Genomic DNA, 24274 nt, shown 5'->3' with positions numbered 1-24274 from the left:
AAATATAAAATATGAACATTACTCCAATTTTCGTATTTTGTGTTCGTGTACTTACTATAGATCACGAGTTGAAATAAAGAGTAGAATCTTTTTAAAATTTCAATATGGAAGCCATTATTTATAGAATCTCGTAATAATTGGGCAGATTATGAATTTAAAACAGTAATATATGATGTACTAAAATATTTTGTGATTCTGATATCGGATTACTATTATAATATATGTAAAATATAAATTATTATCTTACTAATATCTTAAAGGCACTAATTAAAAATATCACATGGTTCGTTTAATATAACTTTCCATTAACACTTTAGTTAACTTTTATAAATTTTATGTACTTTTGTTTATCACTATACACAAAATTATGGTTCTTTAGCGTACGTTATAATATTTTTTTTTGTCAATCAAAACTTTATTAAAGACGTTATAATATATTACAATAATTTGATAATAAATACAAGCAAATTAAATACAAAAATTATACACAAATAATTAAATACAAGATAAAAAATGATAAACGTTATTCGTGAAGCAAATTCTGTGTAAACGTCCAATTAATATATGGTTCAATACAGTTTATAAAGGTGATTTAAAATTTTAATTATTTTAGGTGATTTTAAAATCGAATAATTTATTTTAGACAGTAAATATGCTTCAGTCACTGGTCAAAATTTTACATTTAGCTTTGTTTGATAATAAAATTAATAAATAAATGTACATATATTTGTGCATGAAACGATCGCAAAAGCCTATTTTGTAGAATCATACTTAATGCTTTGTTAAATATATTTCGAAACAATATATGACAGTTTGCCTTTTAATAAACAGTCGATGATAGCTATTTAAGAAATAATTTACATCTCTATAATACACTGCCCTTAAATTTCATGTCACGATTCAACTCAGACCTCATTCCTAGTTTTTGAGCAGCGTGACCTTTTGAACGCATGAAACGCTTCCTTAATTGCAGTAATAATCTTCGTATTATACATCCGCATATATATATATATATATATATATATATATATATATATATATCGATCAGGCCCCACTTTAAGCCTCAATTGTACAGCGTACTTTCTCATTGGATGATCCACCGCCACTCTCTTTTGGGGTTTCGTGTTATATAAAATACAATTCAGAGATGGGGCAGATACGTATTTCTTAGATTAAATAAAATAAAAAAATAAGTAATGTTTTAAATTTAACTGATTTAAATTTCTTTATACAAATTATTATTATTTATTGCTATATTAATTTTATTTTTGAATAAAAATAATGGGATAATATAAGATGCAAATTCCGGTTTAATAAGCTATCGTTCGTATTTTTGGTTTATAATTCATTTCTCGAAGGAAGTTGGTTTTCTCGACATTTCAAGTCTTTCGGAATTATTGACACCAAATTAGATTATAGATGTGTATGTGTATATGGTAGCCAAAATTTGACTTTCCGTTAATAAATTTAAATCCATCCAGCCTATTTTATCTATGAAACTGAGGACTAACGTTTATTACTTTTGCGAGACGATACCTTAAAACAAAATGTCACATACATCTAGTAATTTATTATACTCCAGAAACAATTATATGTGGCAAATAATGTTTTAGTTGAGGCTTTGGGGGTAGCACAGCGTTTAGATCGAAAATGATTGAAGTATATGGGGTGACTTTTAGTATTAATTTTTATTTTTCACAAAATATAAGCCTTTTCAATTCACCAAAAGGTAAATTTCACATCCAATTAGGTTTCGACTATTGAAAAGATAAATTGTTTTCATTGTCGACGCGTGTGTTGCTTTATCTTTCAACTCGATACACGTTGGAAATATTTGATACAGGGGTTAGTTACTTCATACGTAACTATTGAAATACTGTTCAATGTTAGAAGTAAAATTTAATTATAAATGGTTTAATATATTTATATTTAATATATCCTTTTTCTATTTAATGTTCTACATGATTTTATTTTTACTTTTTACTTAACTTATACTTTATTCATTTTAAACTTCTCTTATTTACATACTCTTTGTATCCTATTATATTTAATTACAAATATTTTAGCATATTAGGTATTCTCCAAGCAATCTCGAATATTATGTCTTTGGTATTATAATTTATTATTTCCTAGAAGTAGATTTGAGAATCTTTAATTATTACAATCTTGTTTTAAATACATTAGAGCGAGTTTTTAAGGATTTTTGGACCCCCCTCCGTCTTGGTGATACATGGTGATATTCAAAATTACCCCTCCTCCACCAAACATCACGAGTTTTTTAGTTACGTGATAAAACTGTATTTTTTTTATTTTTTTGAAAATGTTTGAATTAACAAAAAGCAGTTAAAAATAAATACACGTTATATCTTACATAACCCCTCCTTCCCACAAGTGATATTTCGTGATTTTTTGTCAAACTCCCCCTCCCCGTAAAATCTCACGTGATTAATGGGCATCCCTTTATTGGTGAGAATTCACACTTCAACAATCAAACTGTTCTGAAATTTTAAGTTATAATTTTTTGAATATTTGATACAAGTGTATTTCGAAGAGTCAAACAACAATGACCTCAAAGTTTTTTCCCCCTGCATACTTTGGTAGTTGGCACGAGTTTTGGTCCGCAGTGGATGGTAATAGAGCCATTGTTAGTTTAGTTCATTTAATAAACACCGCCTTTGCGTGCCCCGCGCGAAATCTGATTACACTTTCAATGGACTGAATCAATCAAATTATTTAGGTACGCGCTGAGAACTTTGTGCACGAGAATACATACATAGTTACTATTGTAATACCTGTTTTTTTTGCTCTTGTATGAAAAATGTGCTAAGAGTAAGGAATATGGTAGGGGTAAGGGCAATAAGGGAAATAAAGACAGACTGATTTGATAAACTTCATTTAAAATGAAAATTATTTATACCATCGAATAGGTTTGTAGCTGTCCCGAATCAAATAAAGGTCAAGTAATGGACCAATTCTGAGAAAAACCTTGATCTTTTTGGCAAAAAGTCGAGTCGTATAACATGGTTTATCTGAAAATGGCATTGGGCCTGCTAGTACTAAATATTTACCAATTCAGATATCATAAGATGTCAAGAATCTCTTATTTGGCTCGAGATTATCTACAGATATTATTTATACCGAGTATTTTCTAATGTTTCTATATCCCGTACCAAACCGTTACCAAGTACCGCACTCCAACCTCTATCTAAGCTTCGTTTTAGGTTGAGATCAAGTCGCCCGTACCGGCTGCGGAACAATTGATTCGAAGTACAATAATTGATGAAATAATGATAAATAAATATAAGTTTAAGCTCGAATATCATTCACGTGAAAATGTTACTACCTTCACTAAAAATTAAAGTTCCCCTTGTGTAAAAGTTGTGTAAGGTAGTGAAAATTTTTAAATAAAAATAATGTTTTAATATGTAAATTACTTTAAAAATGTTACAAACATGTAATAACCATAGATAAACAAGTATAAAATAGTAAAATCTAACATAAATAAATAATAAATATATTTAAATTACAAATTTGTATTATGAACGACTTGATCTCAAGTAGATATTGAAAACTTTAGTTAAATAAAAATTAAAAAATAAATAACAGCTGCATATGAAAGTCTCTGTTTAATATCACGCCAGTATGCGAATTCATATTTGATAGTTTATAAAATTTCAATTGTTTGTAAAATATTCTTTGATTTAGCGTAGGGTAATTATGTATGTAAGAAGTAACCACAACATTTTAAATAAATATGTCTAAAAGTCTATTGTAGCTGATGATACATATTTCCCCATTCTTAAAAGTTATGCTGGGGATGGAAATGAATCAAATATAGATAAAGGTTTCATTGCAGGTCTTACACGCATTGCACTTTATATACTATGTCTGAATCGTGGGATCAAAGAACATTACCAATATTTATTTTGTGTTATTAAATTATTGGTCACGTACACGTGCAATGTAACAGTATTGTTCTGAATCGTACATGAGATGAGGCATTCAAAGCGAATTTATTACCTAATGCAAAAAGTGTGCCGCCAATAGACGGGAGCATTGACGTCGCGATTGCATCTACAAAGGAAGCAAAGGGAGAACAATCAATTTTATTATCACTGAATTTTAGAAGCACTATTAAAAATCATGGTGTGTAATAATTGTTGGAGCAAGTAAGTTGAAATATTTTTTCTAGAACGACGAGGCTATATTTTACATTTTATTTAATAATTATTTATTTATATTGGATTTTTAGATAATCTACCTTTTTGATGGAGAAATTGATACTGAACTAAATCAATGTATCGAACTGATAATTAGATTTTATATAAATCTTCACTTTTGCGCTATTTGTTTATTTAGTATATTTATTCAATTCCCAAGATTTTTTTTTATATTACCATATAATTTACAAGTCTCCTTAGTGCTGGACACCTAGCAAATTTCATAAAAACTATAACAAATAATTGTTAATGAATAAAAATTTACAGTATTATTAGTCTAAGTTGAGTAAGTGTATAAATAAATGCACAAAAATTTAGAAATTGATATGATTACGTTTCTATACTCAGTAGAGTGCTAGTGGATGTGTTATCATCCATTGTTTTTTTGTAAATCACATCAGATTTCTTGATGTAGGAGCCACTTTGATATAATTTATTTGATTCTATGAAATTTGTTTCAATCTACCATGGCAAGGCAACAAATCATATAATGAGCTTCAATAAAATATTTGGTTATTATAAAATAATTAAGTGTTACATTATTTTCTAGCTATGAGATATTTATTTTTAACAATTTCGATTTGGAAGTAGAAAAGATTTAATACGGGGTCATAGCAGTTATATATGAGTGACATAAAAAATAGAGTTTTTCCAGGAATTGTGACTTTTTCTTGTCTTAATATAATAATTTTGGTACCTTATATGGATAAATACGTTAAAAATCATTAAAAATTTATCTTAAATATTAAAGCTGGATTTACCTCGGACGCAATAATTGTTATAGTTCACGACACGGATTAAGCATAATTCTTTCAATAATTTATTTACCTTATCAAAACAATTTTTTTGCAATACTTATGTTTTGAGATGGACAACAAGTAAAACTATAGAGAAATGACTGTCAAAATACCAGCTAATAAGTTTGGATAATCCTCGAGGCGGCTTTTGTAATTTAAAAAGTACTTAGGGGGCGTCCATTAATCACGTGAGGTTTTTAGGGGAAGGGAAGATTTGATAAAAAATCACAAAATATCACGTGGGGGAGGGTGGGGTATAGTAAGTTATCACTTGTATTTATTTTTTACCTGTTTTTTTTTAACAAAATCCAAACCTTTTCAAAAAAAAATTAAAAATTTTACAATTTTTCTTGTAACTAAAAATACACGTGATGTTTGGTGGGAGAGGGGGAGTAATTTTGAATATCACCACGTATCACAAATGGGGAGGGGAGGGCCCAAAAATCCTGAAAAACGTGATTAATGGACATAGTCAAATAAAAAATGGTGTGTGATGAAAACGATGACTGCAAATTAAAAATGATTCAGATCGATTAATTATTCTGCGAGAGTTTTAAGGCTAATTGTGGAAAAAAAAAGTTAATTTCGATTCCAATATTTATAAAAATATTTTCCGGATTTTAAACATAATATTGTATGGAAGTTTCTACGTATAATCCGTGTCTGCCCTTGTTTCCAATGTTGAAATGCAAATAACTAACTAAAATAACTTTTTTTGTTATCCCTTAAATGTGAAATTGTATAGAATTTTTTTGAAAGGAGCTATTTTCTATTTCAAGCTAAATACCCATATTAATACAGTTTATATTAGTTAATTTTCGAAGAATGCTTTTGATAAGTACCTTCGGCATAACAAAGTTATTTCACCCTTTGGCTCTCCTGCTGCGTTCATTGTCATTTTATTAATACGTCAAGTTGAAAGTGCGATACGACGCATACAAAACGCAATATGCAAGGCGGGTGCCCTTTCGCTTCCTAAAAGGACTAAAAAGTTCTATTATTATCTGAGTTTTGATCTTTCAAAATCAAATTACATGTAGGATATTCCTACGGTGGCTTTATTAATGCCAGGCGGCAGATATTCGTCGGATTAGCTGTAGTAGGAACATGTTTATTAAATTTCTGTGGAAGCAGTTCCACTCCGTCAGTCGTACGATATTAGTGCGAGTTTTTCTCAAAGACTTGTAAAAACATGCACAAGAAAAAATCATATATGTTGTTTGAAATTTTATATTTTCAAAATGTAATGAACACAAATTCAAAATTAATAGAATTTTATTAAAAATTTAATTTATAATGTATTTTACCCTGTTTCCAAATAATTTCAAAATAGACCCTAGTAGTTAAAAATATTTTTGAATGCTTGTAATAATGCTTGTTTTAATAAACAATATTTTTCTAAAAAATCTGACATAAAATCACAAAACATATTTTCAGATCTACCTAATAAGTTTTTGCTTTTCTAAGAATTTGAAAATGCATTTATGACCAGGATTTGTTTGAACCAATATTTTTATTACATATGTAACAGATGAAAAAATAAAAAAAATATTTAAATAAATTTACTTAATAATTAAGAATGATTTAAAATTCTATCCTAATCGATTAATACTAGATAATTCCTACACGAGCTTGCATTCAAGCAAGTAACAAAATAACAGAACCATTTAAATTTTAGGTATTTAATTTGAATTAATATTTAGATAAAATTTTCATAACCACAAGAAGTATACACATTCAAATATATCTAACATCCATATTGTCATTTTGGCTTAAATTGCTAAGGTAAATATTATAAATACTCGTACATCTAATTTTGTATATTAAGAAATAAGCAATATTACTATTAAGATTTGTATGCGTTCTGGATTGCTTATTTATATAAATTTTATGAACAAATCTGTTCCAAATATCTCGCAACGGTCACATTTATTTCTATTTAGTAGATCATGGTTGCTCATGTCGCTAGAAGTTTATTATATTGATTGTTTTAATTGTATTAATAACAAGTTTCAGCAGCTTTTTCTTAATATTTCTTATAAGTTGCCTATTTTAAAAACTCAAATGAACTGGTTGACCTCCAAAACTAATAGAAATTTAGCATGGTAAAAATCAATTACCAAATTAGGAAAAGGAAACAGAATTGCTGTGTTGTTTTTTGGTTTTCTAAATACCTCATTCAATGAATATTTTTATTTGATCACATTTTTGTTCTGGAATTCACAGAAACATCTGTATAATATAAAATTAACATAAAGCTTTGCAATAGCTCGTTTTTGCATTCTTAGAATATACATATAATATATTAATCTATGTGAATTGGTTTGTTTTACTCGTACATTTACTTTCACATATTACGAATTTTTATTTATTATTTTTCATTTTAGAGATCAAAGTCTTTCATATTACTTCCAAGCCCAGCTTGAATATTAATGTGTGCAAACCTGATTGCGAGAACTTGTAAACAAACCAATACTGCGTTTGTCTTATTTTGTCAAATTTTTGCTATGAATATATTAGAATATATTAGATATATAGGAGTCTTCTTATTATTAACTCATAACTTTCATCAAACACCTATTATTTTTGCGAATGCATGTAATCTGTATGATGATCTCGGACAACTGTCGACATATCAACATGTCGATGATGGTTGGTAGAAGGGTCACCAATTATGTCAACATCGCTGTCGTCTTCGGAGTTGTCGGAGATGTCGGAGTTGCAACGGTTTGTTGTTGGTGAACCGTCTGCAAGTTGCCGAAGTTGGGAGGCGGATTCCACGGACAACTGGCGGCCGCTGAAGTCTACAGGCTCGGAACCTGAAAATAAAAATTACTGTAAAGAAATAATTCTTTTCATTTGTTATAAAATTTCTGAACATTGATTCATATGGATAGCAGAAGATGGGCTTCACCATGATTTAGTAAGTAGAACTATAAGATTTTTAACATAGGGTCCAAGCTTGTGTATCACTTTGAATAGCTGGATGTCAAGCAGTAGCGAAATCGATTTTCACTTTGAAATATAGATACTCATATGCCACATGCTTTCAAGCAAAAATAATTCTTGGCCACATTTCTGCAATATCCCAATTAAAAGACAACCGTGGAGTTAGAACGCTTCTTATGGCGTTCAGTATTACAACTAAATTATATGCCAGATAGTAAGGATAATTAATGAATTGCCTAGTAATAACGTCGTTCATAGTAATAAGCAGAAATTCTGACTACATTAAAATAACAAACTAGTGGTGTATAGCATCGTGCCTTAAGGCAAATTGCTGGAACCGTACCGTAACGAAATGTTCGAGGAATATTGAATGTTTTCAAATAGATTATTATAAATATTGTAACATTGTCTATTATTTATAAGAATTATATAAACTGAAAAAAAATGAAAAAAAAAATTGAAACAAACAAATTTTTTTGCCAAAAGCAATTATTTTGTTGAAACAAGCAGAAAGCTCTTTGAATCATTCAAATCGGACGCTTAGTTCTCTCAAAAACTGCAATTTTTGCACATTTAGCTCTGTATCTTTGAAATGGCTGGACCTGCCTTCGCCAAAAACTAATCACCTCTTCTCCTAATCGTTACAAATTGAATATTTTTTAGATCATTCAAATCAGATATTCCGTTCTCTCAAAAACTCTATTTGTATTTTCTGCATTCTTTGCTTTGTATCTCCGTAACGGTTGGACCTGCCTTTGCCAAAAACTAATCAGCACATCTTCCTATCAACAGGAATCGAATGCTTTTTGAACTATTCAAATCGGTTAATCCGTGCGCTCGAAAACGTGGATGAAAAAATGCGGACATACAAAACACACACACACACTCACATCCATTTTTTTGAGGTATGCCAAAATGTTCAAAAACCTTCAAAACGTCGAAAAATGCAAAAATTTTAGTTTTCGATTTTCGGCCCATTACTATAACTACCCTACGGGAAGTTAAAAAATGCAGCAAAGCTTATCAAAACAGTATGATGATATTGTTCGTACTTTTATTGGGAAATTAAGGTATCTTTTTTATTGTTCTTTAATTTAAATTGGTCTCAAAAGCCAAAAATAATAAAATCAATTTCACTCTAATCTTTCATTTAACTCCTTTCATTTAACTCCTTGGTATTAATGCCCATTAAGAAATACTTATCAAAAGTATTTAATCAAATAAAAATAAATTATGATAAAATGACAAAGAATCAAAGAATCTAACATTGTCAATTATATATTCTTTAGCCTTGATGTTTTTATATGAATTGTAGAATTGATTGTGACTAGACTGTGAATTATTGGTAATGAAATATTTTTTTTCTTCTATTCAACATGGCGATTGTTGATTTGATTTTTATAATATTATTCCAAGTTCTATTTGTGCAGGTTTAAAGATTGCGATAGTGCATATTGTAAATGTAACGTCTTGTAAGACTAAACCAATTAAGTTTCCAAGAGAGGATGAAATTAACTTGTTAATAGAACTAATGGAGTATTCTCTTAAGTTTAAACAAGAAGCGACGAAGGGAAAATGTGGTTCAATTTTCTTAGAACATGTTACTTCCTAAGTTTCCTTGACGAAATCATGCAATTAAATTAAAGTTGAACCGAAGACCACGAACTTAAGCGGTTTGATTACTTTGAAGGAGCTACAAGATGCGACGGAAAATTATATTTTGGTGGAGAAGATTATAATTTCCCGTATTTATGGTAATATACATTGATGATGAGACAAATCACGATCTGGAAACGTTATAACTTTCAGGAATAAGTTATGAACTCTAGCGTTGTGAAATCCTATTTACACACTTACTATTAATATTCGTTTCACTCATAACAAAAACGTACTTAGATTAGTCATTTATTTTTGTGTCTTTAGTGCATTTGTGCAAAAGCTGTGATTTTTTTTTTTATAATTTAACTGTTATTGATTATCGTTGATTGGTTAAATATTCTGTTGATTGTAGGTAAGAGATTGGTACCAGAAATGTGTTTATAATAATATAATTTAGAAACAACACACATATGTAAAATTTAATAAATACCTTTCAATTTATTCATAGAAGTATAGACTAAAGTCCGAAAAAGGCAAAAAGTATAATTGTATATTTACTTAAATCTCATAAAATTCAAGAGCCCCCAAACAATTTTTTATGCCAAACCCTAAGCCACAGTACGCTTCTGTTGAGTATTATCTTATTTTTGTATTTCTTTTATTAATTTACAATTAGAACATTAACTATATTCTGTAAGCTATTTTGTTTCAGATTATTTAAATATAGTTATAGATAGTAGTTAGTCCGAAACGTAATTACTATTAAATATGCCATATTTTTTTAAGTTTTCCTAATTGTGGCGAAGGAGCAGCGAAGCAACGAGTAAATTGAGAAGATTTTCTAATTTGTGATGATAATTAGGATAATTTCATAAAATAAGTTTTATGTTCAATCTTTGAAAGTCATATAGAATATGTACTTCTAAATTTTGTATTATTACTATATTTACTAATTTATTATATATACTATTTAGATAATATAAGGTATTATTGTGGCTTAAGGTTGATAAAATTGTTTTTAATTACTGGATGGATGCCCAAGAACAATTTTATCATATTATTTCACCATCTGAAGTAAAACCTCTCGTTTTATGTATATATATATATATATATATATATATATATATATTTAGATAATTTTCTGAGTGTTATATCTTCCGTAATCGCATTCGAAGATTGTGTGCTAATAATGAATTAAATAGTAAATGATTTTAAATATTTAACTTCCCATATGTTATAGTAATCGCAAAAAACTCGAAAATGAAATTTTTTATATATCTTTACGTTTCGAACATTTTGGCATACCTTGGAAAAAATAGAAGTATGTGTTTGTGGGCGTGTGTGTGAATGTATGTATATGCGGATACAATTTTTTGTCGACGATTTCGAGAACTCGGATCAACCATATTCAATGATTCAAAAAACATTGCTGATTAGATTTTGGCAAAGGCAGGGTCAGCCGTACTGCCAAAAACGGTAATTCAAGCAAACAAATATTTATAAAACGTGTTATTTGTATTGACGAAATGAAGAACTGAGGAAGTTTTTGGGAAAACAAGTCTAGCGGTTTCGGAGATCCCATAAAAAAGTGAAAAAAATGCCATTTGGCGGATAAAAATGATTATTAGACATATGCACACCAAATTATCACATATTTTATAGATATTTTAATAATAAAAACAAACTTTGTTAACATTTCTATAGGACCCGTACCAATGTTTATCTGATATACTATAACGCGGCGCCCACGCGCTTCGATATTTCGTTTCTACGCAGCTAACGCATCGCGTTTGCTCTGAAAAGAAGTTCCCAAAATATTTCAAAATATAAAAAAACGAAATTTCTCAAAAAGGTCAATTTTTTTAAAAAAAATTAAAAAATCCCAAAAATCGATTTTTTTCAGAGTTCTAAAAAATTGAATCTGTTCTAAAAAAATTATTTTTTAGTACGGGAAGTTCCAGCAATTTGCATTAAGGCACGATCCCATGAACCACTAGTTTATTTTTTTGCATTGATTTATATTATTATTGAACTGTTGTGTTGATTTTACTTAATAATAATTAGTTCTACAGTCGTAAACCCTAGTAGTTGTTCCAATCTCTTTATGTTGAAGTATATTATTACAAAGATACCCAAGTATACGAAGATGTCCATTTTTTTTTTATTATTTTAATAATTTTTACAACTGTCCTGAAACGAACAACAAGTAAAATATTTGACATGAAACTGAAGGCGTTGGCAAAATACAAATCATCTGACCATTGCCAGTGATTTGTCGAAGGTCTTATCTATTGAAGATGTCCAATTGATTTGCACAATCGAAAAAGGCGCTCAGGTGATGAACTGTCAAAAGTCGGGTGTTTAATTCACCTGTAACAGCGACATATCCTGTTGGAAGAACTAAATTGCATGCATTTTTGACGTCACATCTATCATTTTAACAATTCATCTATCTTTGTTTACATTGCCGAATCCAGCCGAATCAGTCTTTGTCGTGTACGTGTACCTTTAGTTCTTTCTCCCGTAACCTTCGAGCTGTGCGGATGTCTGCAGCAAGTGACATGTCGACCACGTGATAAATAATATTATATACGTCCTAAGTAATAATTTTAGTATTTTAAGTGTTTTTATCATTTTATGGTATGAGTTTTAATCCGCAGTGTCCTGGAATTCGCGGAGAGTCATCATTGATAACTTGTTGGTTAGTATTAAAATATGAAATTGATCTATAAATTGTCACGTTATAGATATGAACGAACAATCTCTTGATCATGTGTACTCACTAAATGGCGGAATTCTGGTCTAAAGGCATGAACTTTATGCGAATTTTGAGAGGGCGCAAAAAGGCATTATTTTTAGTATATTTTTATAATTATTAATTGTTTTGAGTATACAAAAAAAATAACTAGTGGGGTGTATGGCATCGTGTCTTAAGGCAAATTGCTGGAACTTCCCCTACCGTAACGAAATGTTCGAGGAATACTGAATGTTTTCAAATAGATTATTATAAATATTGTAACATTGTCTAATATTTATAAGAATTATATAAACTGAATTGGAAAGTTGAAATTATTTGTTTAAAGTATATTAGAACTTTAGTCAGAATTAAAAATAAAATCTGAATTATTTTCAGTATACAAAAAAAAACTTTTTGAAAAAAAAAATTGACAAAAAAATTTTTTGAAACTAATTTTTTTTTTTAAAATCAATTATTTTGTTAAAACAAGCAGAAAGTTTTTAATCATTTAAATCGGACGCTTAGTTCTCTCAAAAACTGCCATTTTTGCACATTTAGCTCTGCATCTTCGAAATGGCCGGGCCTGCCTTTGCCAAAAACTAATAACCACTTTTCCCAATCATTAATAATTGAATGTTTTTTAGATCATTCAAATCGGATGCTCCGTTCTCTCAAAAACTCGATTTCTATTTTCTGCACTCTTTGCTCTTAATCTCCGTAACTGCTAGACCTGTCTTTGCTAAAAACTAATCAGCACATCTCCCTATCAATAGGAATTGAATGTTTTTTGAACCATTCAAATCGGATATACAAAACACTCACACACACAGATACATTTTTTCTAAGGTATGCCAAAATATTCAGTAACTTTCAAAACATGCAAAAATTTTCAATTTCGATTTTTGGACGATTACAATAACATACCCTATGGGAAGTTAAAAATAGCTATAGTTTCAATTCTAAATGAAATGGGGAAACTCAAAAAATTGACACTTGTCGGTGCGCATGATTTTAACCCTCCAAATAATCTGAAGAAATATATATATATATTATTAACCTAAAAGAATATCGCCTTCGAATAAACTAAATGCAAGTTACAATCTTTTTTTTCACAAAATATGGACTGTCTGGAAAAGAACTTTTTATGGTATTGTCGATTTTTAAAAAAAGTATTAAAATTGGGATTTGGGGATGGGCGTAGTTTACAGTATAAACTTTATACTGAAGAAAAGACTATAAAGAAGATAGAAGACCCTGTGAAAATTTCATGTAAATAAGTCCAGTAGAAGTAAAAAATCTTAAGTATCATATCGAAAAAGACAGTTTATAAAAAAACGCATCACTCATCAAAACGCAAAAACTCATCTTGCAAAAAAAAAAACGCAAAAACTCATCTTGCTCACGTTTTTTGAAACTTTTAGACTAGAATACATTCTAGACCTTAAGTAACAAACACTACTAAGTATTTGTTAATTCTAATTCATTTGTGTTTATTGCTATTTTGATTCAATATTATCCCATTCAGTTATACATATATATATATAAATATATATATATATATATATATATATATATATATAAATATATATATATGAGAATAAAGAATGTATAGTATATGAGTAACTGTTTTTTGAAATTACACTAAAGATGAGGCACACCATGGTCTCGAAACGTTCGTAATTATTAAATAAATTTGTGTTAAAAATCTGAGTGTTGCTTTGTTCATATTTAATATTTAATATATATATATATATATATATATATATATATTTGTTTGTATGAATGTATACAATTATAATATGAACCAAATTGTTCGTTTCGACAAACTAACTCATGGCATATTTAGTGTTTTTTTAAATTGAAGCAAAACTGATTAATTAGTATCATATTCGAATGAACAAGAAAACAAGGTATCTAATATAACATCTTGTTTATTAATTACAAGAATTAGTTGAAACTGCGCCTTTGTTAATATTACACAAATTAATTTGTTTTCCTCCCGTTTAAATTACTTTGAAAGATCATGTGCTAAAATGTTTGGAATTAATAGATAGTATCTTCAATTTTCATTTCAACATCTTAATTATTATAAAAAATGTTTTATGTACATATAACGTAACATAATTATAATTTATTATACATAGAATTCATAATATATTTGTTTTTTTTTTATTTCAGGCTACAGTTTACATTCGGACGCGCCGGGTTGGTTTTAAAAGAATGTGTTTCGATTTGGTGTTTTAATTTTAAAATGTCTTAGTAGTTATTTTAAAATAAGTATTGTGTTTGTTGTTCAGTTTTAGTGAAGTGATTAACAATTATTAACTGGTGATAGTTAAAAAAAAAAAACTGTTCAGATCCTGGTTATCTGCCTTCTGCAAACTGCTAGGTAAATGATTTTGGTGTTTTAATTTTAAAATGTCTTAGTAGTTATTTTAAAATAAGTATTGTGTTTGTTGTTCAGTTTTAGTGAAGTGATTAACAATTATTAACTGGTGATAGTTAAAAAAAAAAAAACTGTTCAGATCCTGGTTATCTGCCTTCTGCAAACTGCTAGGTAAATGATATTTTTTATTTTCAACTATTTAATTCATAAAATATATTACGTCAATTTTAATATATTTAATGATTTTTTTTATTTCAGTCAACAAACTGATAGCAGCAGCAGGTTAGTTTATTTCTAATTCTAAGCATGTTGTTAAGAATTTAATCCTATAACAAGTATAGTACATTTATTATACTTATACGTATTTAAATCAAATTTAATTTAAATATTAACAAGCATATTATAGTTTTTTGTATAATATGCTATGTTTGAGTAGTTTTCTCTCATAACAATTAGGAAACAAAACGAGTATAAAACGAAAAATCGTAAGTTCAATTTTTCAATGCATTTACATTCACAAATTTTACGCTGATATAACTTGAATAAATTAATATATGCATTTATATTTTTCTGAAGTATTAAATTTGAATTTAATTTCTGCTAAAAGCAGTGATACATAACTTACAGGATTATGAAAATTAAGTGAGATTCGCTAATTCTTATGATACGTTTTTAGAATGTTTTCTAGTTTTTTTTTGTAAAAAATAATTTTATAGTTTTGCATTGTATGGATTTTTTCTAAAGGCTTTAATGTGCAGCCCTGGTTTTCTAGTGCAACTACTGCAAAAATAATTTGTTTGACGACTCCTGCCATTAATTTTTTCATTAGATTATTAGGTGCTGGTTTCATGACTTTTTCGTCCCCTGCATTTCGTTGTTATCTGAGATCGATATATATTTTTTGGATAACTACTTTTATGATCTATATCTTTATCTTTTATGATCTTATATTTGGTATTATGATATTTATGTTTTTTTGTTACTATGACATGCGTCCAAAAAGGGATCGTTCAAGTATTACGTAAGCAGATTTAGTACAATTATTTACTCCACCCCCATCCCCCATTGTCAGCAAAAGTAAGTAAAACTGTCACCAAAATGTCACAAAATAAGCAAATCAATAAACCCCCCGCTCCCCTATAGTGCTTACGTAATACTTGAACGGCCCCAAAGTGTTAATATGTAATTTGTTTTGAAAATTACCTGTGCTGGTTCCATGATTAGAGGCATTGGTAGTTGTTTCATTACCGACTGTGGCTCTTCTCCGGAGTTGTTTTTTATGTTTCATTCTTCTATTTTGAAACCACGTCTTCACTTGAGTTTCTGATAGACCTAAAGCCCCAGCTAATTCAACTCTTTCCGGAGTTGAGAGATATCGTTGGGCTTCGAAACGTTTCTCTAATCCTACAAATCAAAATAAGTAAATAGGTTATCAAAATTATTTTTCTTCAATTTATAAATTGTAACTACCTGTTAGTTGGGGATCTGAGAAAACTGTTCTCGCTTTTCTTCGCCTACAATGTCTCAGTGCTCCCATTCCTAATGCCAATTCATGCGCAGTTCCACCAAAAAGTGGACCTCCTGGAAAACTCAGTCCTGCTGATAACAAAAATATCGAAAATAGTTATTTGTGAATAGCAACAAAAAGTTTGGATGTGGAAATGTAAATAATAAAATATCCCGATCAAAACCATTCGGTTCACATATTTTTTTTTAAACCGAACTTTCTATAATTTAATTTTTGTTTGAAGTTATGAATATTGGTAAAAATCCTTGAAGACATCAAGAACATCATTTTTTGAGAAATATTGAGAGCTGAATTAATAGAACATTATTATAAAAAAATCTGAAAAATTTAAATTAAGGTTTTGCATTTAACAGTACATTTTGATCATTTAAGAGTACATTTTGATTATTAATACTAATATAGAACTGAAAAATAATTGTTCTTACATTTCATTATATTGTTATTACATTGATTTAAAACTAGGTTGCTTAGTCAAGTATTTATGATTTGTTGTATTTGCACAGTACAGTGCATTTGAATTGAAAAGAGGCCAAATTCTTCAACCAGATTTCATCGACTATTTCTTTATCAATGTAATTTTTAATTACAAAATTTTCAGATTTCATTTGTTTAGCTTTTTTACATTTTTTACGTTTTAAATACTATTTGGGCTATTACCTTGTGTTATAAAATAAGGGTCGACGCTTTTGTAAGGTGAGACTCCTGCAGGATGGCCATTTGTAGAATTATTTAAATAGGCTCCTAGAGCCATTTGAAAATAAGATCCTTCGGCATAATGTGGTCCTTGATAAGGTCCCGTACTTGCGTAATATAGGGCTGAATCGTTATTTGTTGTGTACACCTAGAATTTAATTTGAAAAGTGCTAATTTAGATAATAAAATAGAGACAAATTGGAGTTTTAAGAAAAAGATACTTGCAAGAATCTTTACATTCGTATGAAATATCTACGCAGTGTACATTAGTTAGAATTAATGTTCTTGTAAAATCTTACTTGGCTCATCGATATCACTACCGCGAAAGAAATCATACTTGATTCTTATTGGGCAATGAAAAATCTTATTTCTTTTTAGTACTTCACTCTAAAATATTAAATTATTTGTTTCATAAACTAGGTTTTTGACAAAATCTTAATTTATTATATAATTAATAAATTAATTATTTGATATCTATACATCATGCTAATGTCTGTACAACGAATAGTTCAGAATCAAATTAAAACAAAAATAATGGAAACTGTTCATTCCCAATATGTTTCTGTTTTCATTTGATCTTTTTAGTTTTTACAAATCTTTTTATTTAGGAAACGATTAACTATTATTGCTTATGGCCCTACTATTTGTATTTGTATGTGATTGTATGTAGTTTTTTAAAAATTACTAGGTAGATTAGGGAATGGAACCAATATGAACCATTTGCAAAAAAATCTATATTAAAACTGTAAATTCTGATTTACAGGGTTCATTAGACTTTATACAAAAACCGACATTCTAGGAACTGTCTTTTGAACGGATTTTTTCGGGTACCGGTTTTGTTCGGTTTCGGCCGGTTTCCAGTTTTCATAAAAAAACCTATTTGCTCGAATAGTTCAATAGAAAAATTCGAGTGTTCATAAGTTTTTGGCTTGAATTATTTACTGTTAGATTTTATTGATAATAAATGAAAATTCATATTTTGGCTGCATTTGTCATTTTAAATTTTTCAAAAGTTATTCATACATTGAAAACCGGCATTTTCTACTAAAAGCATGTTTTAGAATCTCAAGATTTTCTCCTGAAAACTGGTTTTTGAAAACCGTAAAACCATGTGTATATTTTAATAAATATGATTTCAACGTGGTAAACTTTGAGCTCGGACAAAAGGTTGATAATGGATAAGTAGAATATTAAAATTTTTTGCGGGTATATAAAAAATTGAAGAATACATTAAATTCAATGATTTTTATCTTCCCGAATGAGAAGTTTGTTTTCATCAAAAAATGCGGTTTACTAATTTTTTGTTTTCTTAATAGAATGATTTTTATCTTCTGAGTGGAATGAGACCCAATTTGGAAAAAGTGTGTGCGTGTGCGTGTGCGTGTGCGTGTATCTCGATGAGGACTGGCGTTTATCAATTTTGCGCGACGATCAGCCCAGCCGTTTCTTTGTAAATGGCAGAAAAGTGAAAAAAATTTTGCCCTCGTTTTTAGCCCGAAATTCTGAATCTATTTTGAAAATTCAAAAACCGTTCGAAAAATATTGGTTGGGAAAATCGACCTTATTTTAGACCTTAATTAGTTTTTAGTAAAGATCAGCCGGACCGTTTTTTGACGGTAGATACCATAGTCTTGTAGATCATACTAAAACATTACGACCCTACAATTCGTTTAATTGTAAAAATTCGTCAAAGTTTGCGAAAATTAGTATCGTTTATTTGGCGTTTGTCAAAATTTGACCTTTCATCGACGTTTTCTTAAAAACGCCTGAACCGATTTTAAAAATTTAAAAGCCAATCGATGTATTTCGATGTGGATTATATTTTCTCTGTTTTGAACGGCGATCGGCTGAGCCGTTTCTTTGTAAATAGCAGAAAGTGAAAATTTTTTTGTCCACGTTTTAGCTCTCAATTCTGAATCGATTTTAAAAAATCAAAAACTGTTCAAACCGAATTCAACTGTTTATAAACGAAATTAACTCTTGCAGAAAAAAAAATTGCTGATTTTCATGAAACTTCACTTAAGAATACATATCATAGTCTTATAGAACATACTAAAACGCTACGGCCCTACGACAAATAGTTTAATGTTAAAAAATCATCGAAGTTTGAGAAAAGTTTTGAGTTTAAATAAACTGATTTTACTTATCGTAAAAAAATTGTAATACCTAACCTACCTGTGGTGGAGGTCCAGTATTATGTTTAATATTCGCGAAGACTTGTTGACTTATACCACGTCCTCCATTTGAACCATTATTAGAATTGATGCCGGCGGCGTCCAATCTTTTTGTCACTACATTTATCACGTTTCTTTGATTGCCACCAATTTGGCGTTGGCCTACCGCCGTTTGCGTAATATTTTCCTCATGAGACGCCTTTTTGTCTGTGGCATTTTGTTCGGCGTTGGAAGATCGGAATAATATGTCTTCTATTAGGAATGGCGTTTTTGCTATACCATTCGTCAATTGCATAGACATGGTGGAAGATTCTGACTTTTATTTTTTTTTTTTTTTTTTTTTTTAATTGGCCTCGCTTACTCGAGCATTTAGCCACCTACATTATTCTATACAATCATATACAATCTTCAATTTTATACTATCTTCTTCTTCATATAATCCTATTCTTCTTCTATACTTCTTAACTAACTTATCTTCATTCTTCTTTTACTATCATCTCACTTCATCTTCTAACCACTATTTCTTCTTTCTTCTATACTTCTCATTACTTCTTACTTCAATTCATTTTTAAATTCTACTTATCTAATTTTTATACATTTTGATTTTACATACATATTTTATTAGTACAATTCATAATTCTATTATTATTCCAACTAGTTAATATTATTTTTCAAATTCTGGCCGGAGATTCGAACTCGGAACCTCCAGCATGTGAATCGGGAACGCTACTCTTGAGCTAATCCCGCCACATTCTGACTTTTAAGTAAAAGGTAATAGAAACAGAATGCAGGTTGTGTTATTATTTTAAATATCAGTGCTGATTAATAATGGCCATTTTTTTAAATCGTTAATTGTTCATTTTTTTAAACACATATTCCACTTGGTTTACACTTATCATAGTTAATAATAGGCTCAGTTAAATAGAAAAATTTATTAACAGTTCTTGTTTTATAAATTTTACACTAGATTATATCTAAACAGGCAAACTTAATGTTATATCATTAATAGTTCACAATTATCAGTTCACATTGTTTTGAAAGTAATTTTGATGTGATTCATTGTTTCTGATGTGATCAAATAAAAATAATCACATTGTCTAATGTTTATAAATTTTTTTACTCATCACAATAAATACCACTGCAATCACTAATTATTATTACCACCAAAACAGAATTTAAAGTTTAGAATACTTTATTACAAAAATTGTTGGTTCACATCATTAAACATTTAATCGTCTATAATAACAGATTTATAGTAACTGATTTCGCCGATCACAATTGACATTTCGTGCTCGTTTAAGCGCGGCACCCACTACATGAAAATCCTTGCTAAATCTCAATAAGGGTTGCTCTTTCGCGATTGGTTGCATGGTAAGGGATGATTTTATCTCCGATTGGCTGTTGACTTTAGGGAGGAGCTTATGAATTTTCCTACCCCGAGAAATTGTGATGTACATAATTGTGAAGTAAATGTGTGTGTGTGATTTTGCAAGGGATGTTATCAGTTAATTTTGTCAGTATAACATTTATATTATGTGCTTTATGGAATTAGGTACTCATTAGGTTATGAAGATTAAATGTTAAAAAATGATAATGAAATACTGTATATTGTGAGACAATAAATTCAAAATATGTTTTAACAATATTAAAATATGTTATGGGAAAGCAGTTCAAATACGATATACATGGATTTACAATAAACGGTGGTCGGTGGTCGCTTTTAACCAGGATATTTTTCTACGGCCCGCCGAGTATTTTTCAACTACAGATTATTTTTCTAGATATTTTATCAAATTCGGCTATAAAAGCTAATTTTGTCAGATTTTTAGGTTTATGAAAAAGCTTCAATTTTATTCAAAAAAATGTTTCAGTTTTTGAGAGAAAACTGGAAATTTTTGAAATCTCACTCGATTCGCTAAGCATCTACGAACTCTAATTATCAATGTAATTTCTATTAGCTGCCCCTTTTATTTTTATACCACATATTTATACATTCAGAATTAGTTACTTATCTTTTATACTAATAATTTTCTAGAAATATTCCTTGTGGCTGAATGTTTGCCGGGTCAGTTAGTATATATATATATATATATATATATATATACATATATATATATATATATATATATATAAATTACGTGCGGCCCGCCATAAAATTTTAAAATTTAAATTAGCCCGTAGGTTGCTCGCCCTTGCACTAGATATATATGAATTTATATTTTCTGCGTTGTACATGTTTCTGAAAAAGATTTTCAAAACTCTATTGCTTACTGTTTCAAGATTTTTATCAATCGGTAAATAAGTTATCTCAATCAAAACTACCCGATTATCACTATTATTTTGAACTTTTTTAGTTCACTCTTTTTATATTTACTATTATTAAAATAATTTTAAAAGTACTACTATCATCTGTTAAATCATCAAGAGCATTGTTATTTTAAAAAAAACTGGTATCAAATTAATGACATATTCTATAATATAAAAATTAATCGCATAATGTGTTGGTAAGCGCATAACACAACAACGCCTGGACCAATTTGGCCAATTCTTTTCCAAACTCGAATAATTGCCTGGAAAACCCTAAAAGCAGCCCTTTTCTTTTTCACATACAAACATTTTCTAACTGAAACGTTTAATCAATTTGAGCTTTAATTTTTTTATAATGCGTAAATAAATAAGGTGAATGAGAGAATTTATAAAGGTAAACTGGTGGGCAGGTAAATTGGAGGATATGTAAAATGATAGAGAGGAGAACTGGTAGATAGACGAATATGCAGACAAATAAACAGGTTGACAGGTTAAATGGTAAGCACGGAATGACAGGTAAATTTGTAGGCCGGTAAAAAGGTAGATTGATGAACAGGTTGATAGGTAAATTATTAGACTATTTGTTAAACAGGTAAAATGTTCAACAGGTAAATTATTGAACAGGTTAATTGGTAGATTTAGAACGGGATGACAGGTAAATTGGAAAGCAGGTAAATTGATTGACAAGTAAAATGGTATATTGATCAACAAGTTGTTAGGTAAATTCGTAGGCAGATAGTAGTAACGTTAAACTAAATCTAACAAATACACATATTTGTTCAACTTTTTAGTTTAAACTAAATCACGACAAAGCGTGAACGGATACAGCTAGTATTCAAAATTTAAGCACTTTAAGTATTTTATAATGCGAATGAGAGATTGTTATTTGTCCTCGAAAATTGAGTAAAATAATGAATAAATGCGCTATATTTTACAATATTATTGTGGTGAAGGAAAGTATGCTGTGTAGACTTGGGAAAAAAATTACTGTATACGGTAATAGTACTTCATGGAAATCTGCGGAAAAGGTTTGTTAGCTTCGTTTTAGTAATTTTGATGAGAATGATACTCCACGCTTTGCTAGTCCAATCATTAAAAAAGTTGATGCTTTTTGGAAAAGTCCGGCAAGTTAAATATATCAGCACTGTCGACAACGGTATGGACCTAACTATTGACTAGAAAACTGTTTTAAACCATTTACAATTTCCCGAGTTGAGCGCAAAAAACCTAATAGACCGAAGTAACATCTGCGATATGCTGATGAAATACAATGAAATCTGAAGCATTTCATAACTGAAGATCACATATAATCGCAAGAGAAAAAATCATGATTAAGTGATGATGAGCGACCAAAGTTTTCACAAACCCGGAATTGACATCGAAAAAGGAGATGCTGTGTTTGTGGTGAGACGCAAAAGGAAATGTCAATCGTGAGTTACTTCCTAGTTGGTCAGACAATAGATTCAAGATTCAGACATTTAAGAAAAAACGGCTAGAATTGAAGGTATTGTCTTTTATTATGACAATGCGCAATCATATACTTTTTGGATAATCTGCCAAAAGTAGCAAAAACATTGTTGAAAAATTTTGATGCATCCACCCAATAATCCAGACTTTCTGACTGACACTTATTCCGATCTCTGCAGAACTTTCTTGATGTAGTTGATTAAGTGTGTCCCAACTGATTTTAAAAGTAGCCTGTAAAAACACTTGGTGCAGTTTTTCAATTAGTTCAATTAGTTCGATGGCATCATGACTCTACCCGGAAAAAGGCGGGACATTGTCGTTTATAAAGGTGCAAATGTTGTATAAAAATATCTTTGGAATAACTAAAAAAAATCTACTTCGATCTCAATTATTTCAGCTAACCCAATTTATTATGATGGATGCTACATTTTTATGTGCTTCTATACAACATCCAGAAATTTATGAATAAATATGAGTGATAACAATTATTTTTTAAACAATTATTTCTCCTAATAAATCTTCGAATTCGGCCCTTTTCTCTTAAAGAAAAACAGCTCACGCCCATGGCATGGCAGACATCTATAGGCGTATGGCGATTTCATATATTTTTTTTCTGTAAAAATATTTTCTTTTCGTTTTTATTACATCCTCCACTTTGCGCTTGAATGAGTGGAATATGGCTTTGATTTTTATATGAGGAGCTCAAACGTTTCATATCATTCAGAACGATTGAATAAGCATTTTGATAAACGTAATAATAAATATTTTTCCGTACTATTTTCTCGTGAAAATTAATAAATATTCCTTAATATGCAATTTTTATTAGTCTAGTTGTGCTGGGTATATAGCCAAATTACTTATGAATTCAAAATATTCTATAATATACCCATAGACAAACCAGTCAATTTAATTTAAACTATGTATGTAATAAAAATTATGTATGTAAATTATGCTTATGCTTACACTCTTAATGGAAGCTTGGCAGGTCGTGATAGAAGAACAAAATGGAAAAAAAGTGTTTTTTTTTAGATAAAAATATGGTCGGTATTGTTTTTTTAATTAAATAAATGTCAATCTAAATAATAAAATAATATTTCAAATGTAAATATTATCGTAATTAATATAATTGTTATACATAATGATAGATAATCCTAGACTAATTGGAAGAAAAATATTAACTCAAACCTTATGTAAAGTTTAGTTTTAGGAAGATATCGAAGATATGTAAGATAAAGTTATAGATAGAAGACTAATTTATATTATATTAGTGGTATTGCAATAGACCTTATTTAATTAATTATATTAATTTGTATTTTAGAGAAAATCTGGTTTAAGATGCAAATAAATAATGGCACTCATTACATCCGTTTTCAAAACTCATTACAGCTGTTTTTAAAGTGTTTTAATTTTGCTCCTA

At 29.2% G+C, this 24274-nt stretch overlaps 2 protein-coding genes across 2 annotated transcripts in view; one reads left to right on the top strand and one right to left on the bottom strand.

The window, feature by feature from the left end:
* Positions 1-7443, top strand: part of LOC113371045 (roundabout homolog 2-like) — a 99603-nt gene extending 92160 nt beyond the window's left edge. Inside the window, exon 20 of the mRNA XM_026611693.1 lies at positions 7405-7443. Coding sequence (XP_026467478.1) covers positions 7405-7443 — 39 coding nt within the window. The remainder of the gene's footprint in view (positions 1-7404) is intronic.
* Positions 7444-7597: 154 nt separating this feature from the next.
* On the bottom strand, positions 7598-19384 carry LOC113371044 (brain-specific homeobox protein-like). Its single transcript, XM_026611691.1, has 5 exons — positions 19085-19384; positions 16874-17057; positions 16159-16287; positions 15892-16092; positions 7598-7836 (listed from the first exon to the last, which is right to left on the bottom strand). Exons 1-5 carry the CDS (start codon positions 19382-19384, stop codon positions 7598-7600), a joined length of 1053 nt encoding a protein of 350 aa, XP_026467476.1.
* Between the last annotated feature and the right edge of the window lie 4890 nt (positions 19385-24274).

This window comes from Ctenocephalides felis, unplaced genomic scaffold (genome assembly GCF_003426905.1).
Source record: "Ctenocephalides felis isolate EL2017-DRISC unplaced genomic scaffold, ASM342690v1 CF-g0.4_SCAFFOLD_01492, whole genome shotgun sequence".
Classification (NCBI taxonomy): domain Eukaryota; kingdom Metazoa; phylum Arthropoda; class Insecta; order Siphonaptera; family Pulicidae; genus Ctenocephalides; species Ctenocephalides felis.
This window is presented reverse-complemented; position numbering and strand designations above follow the sequence as displayed.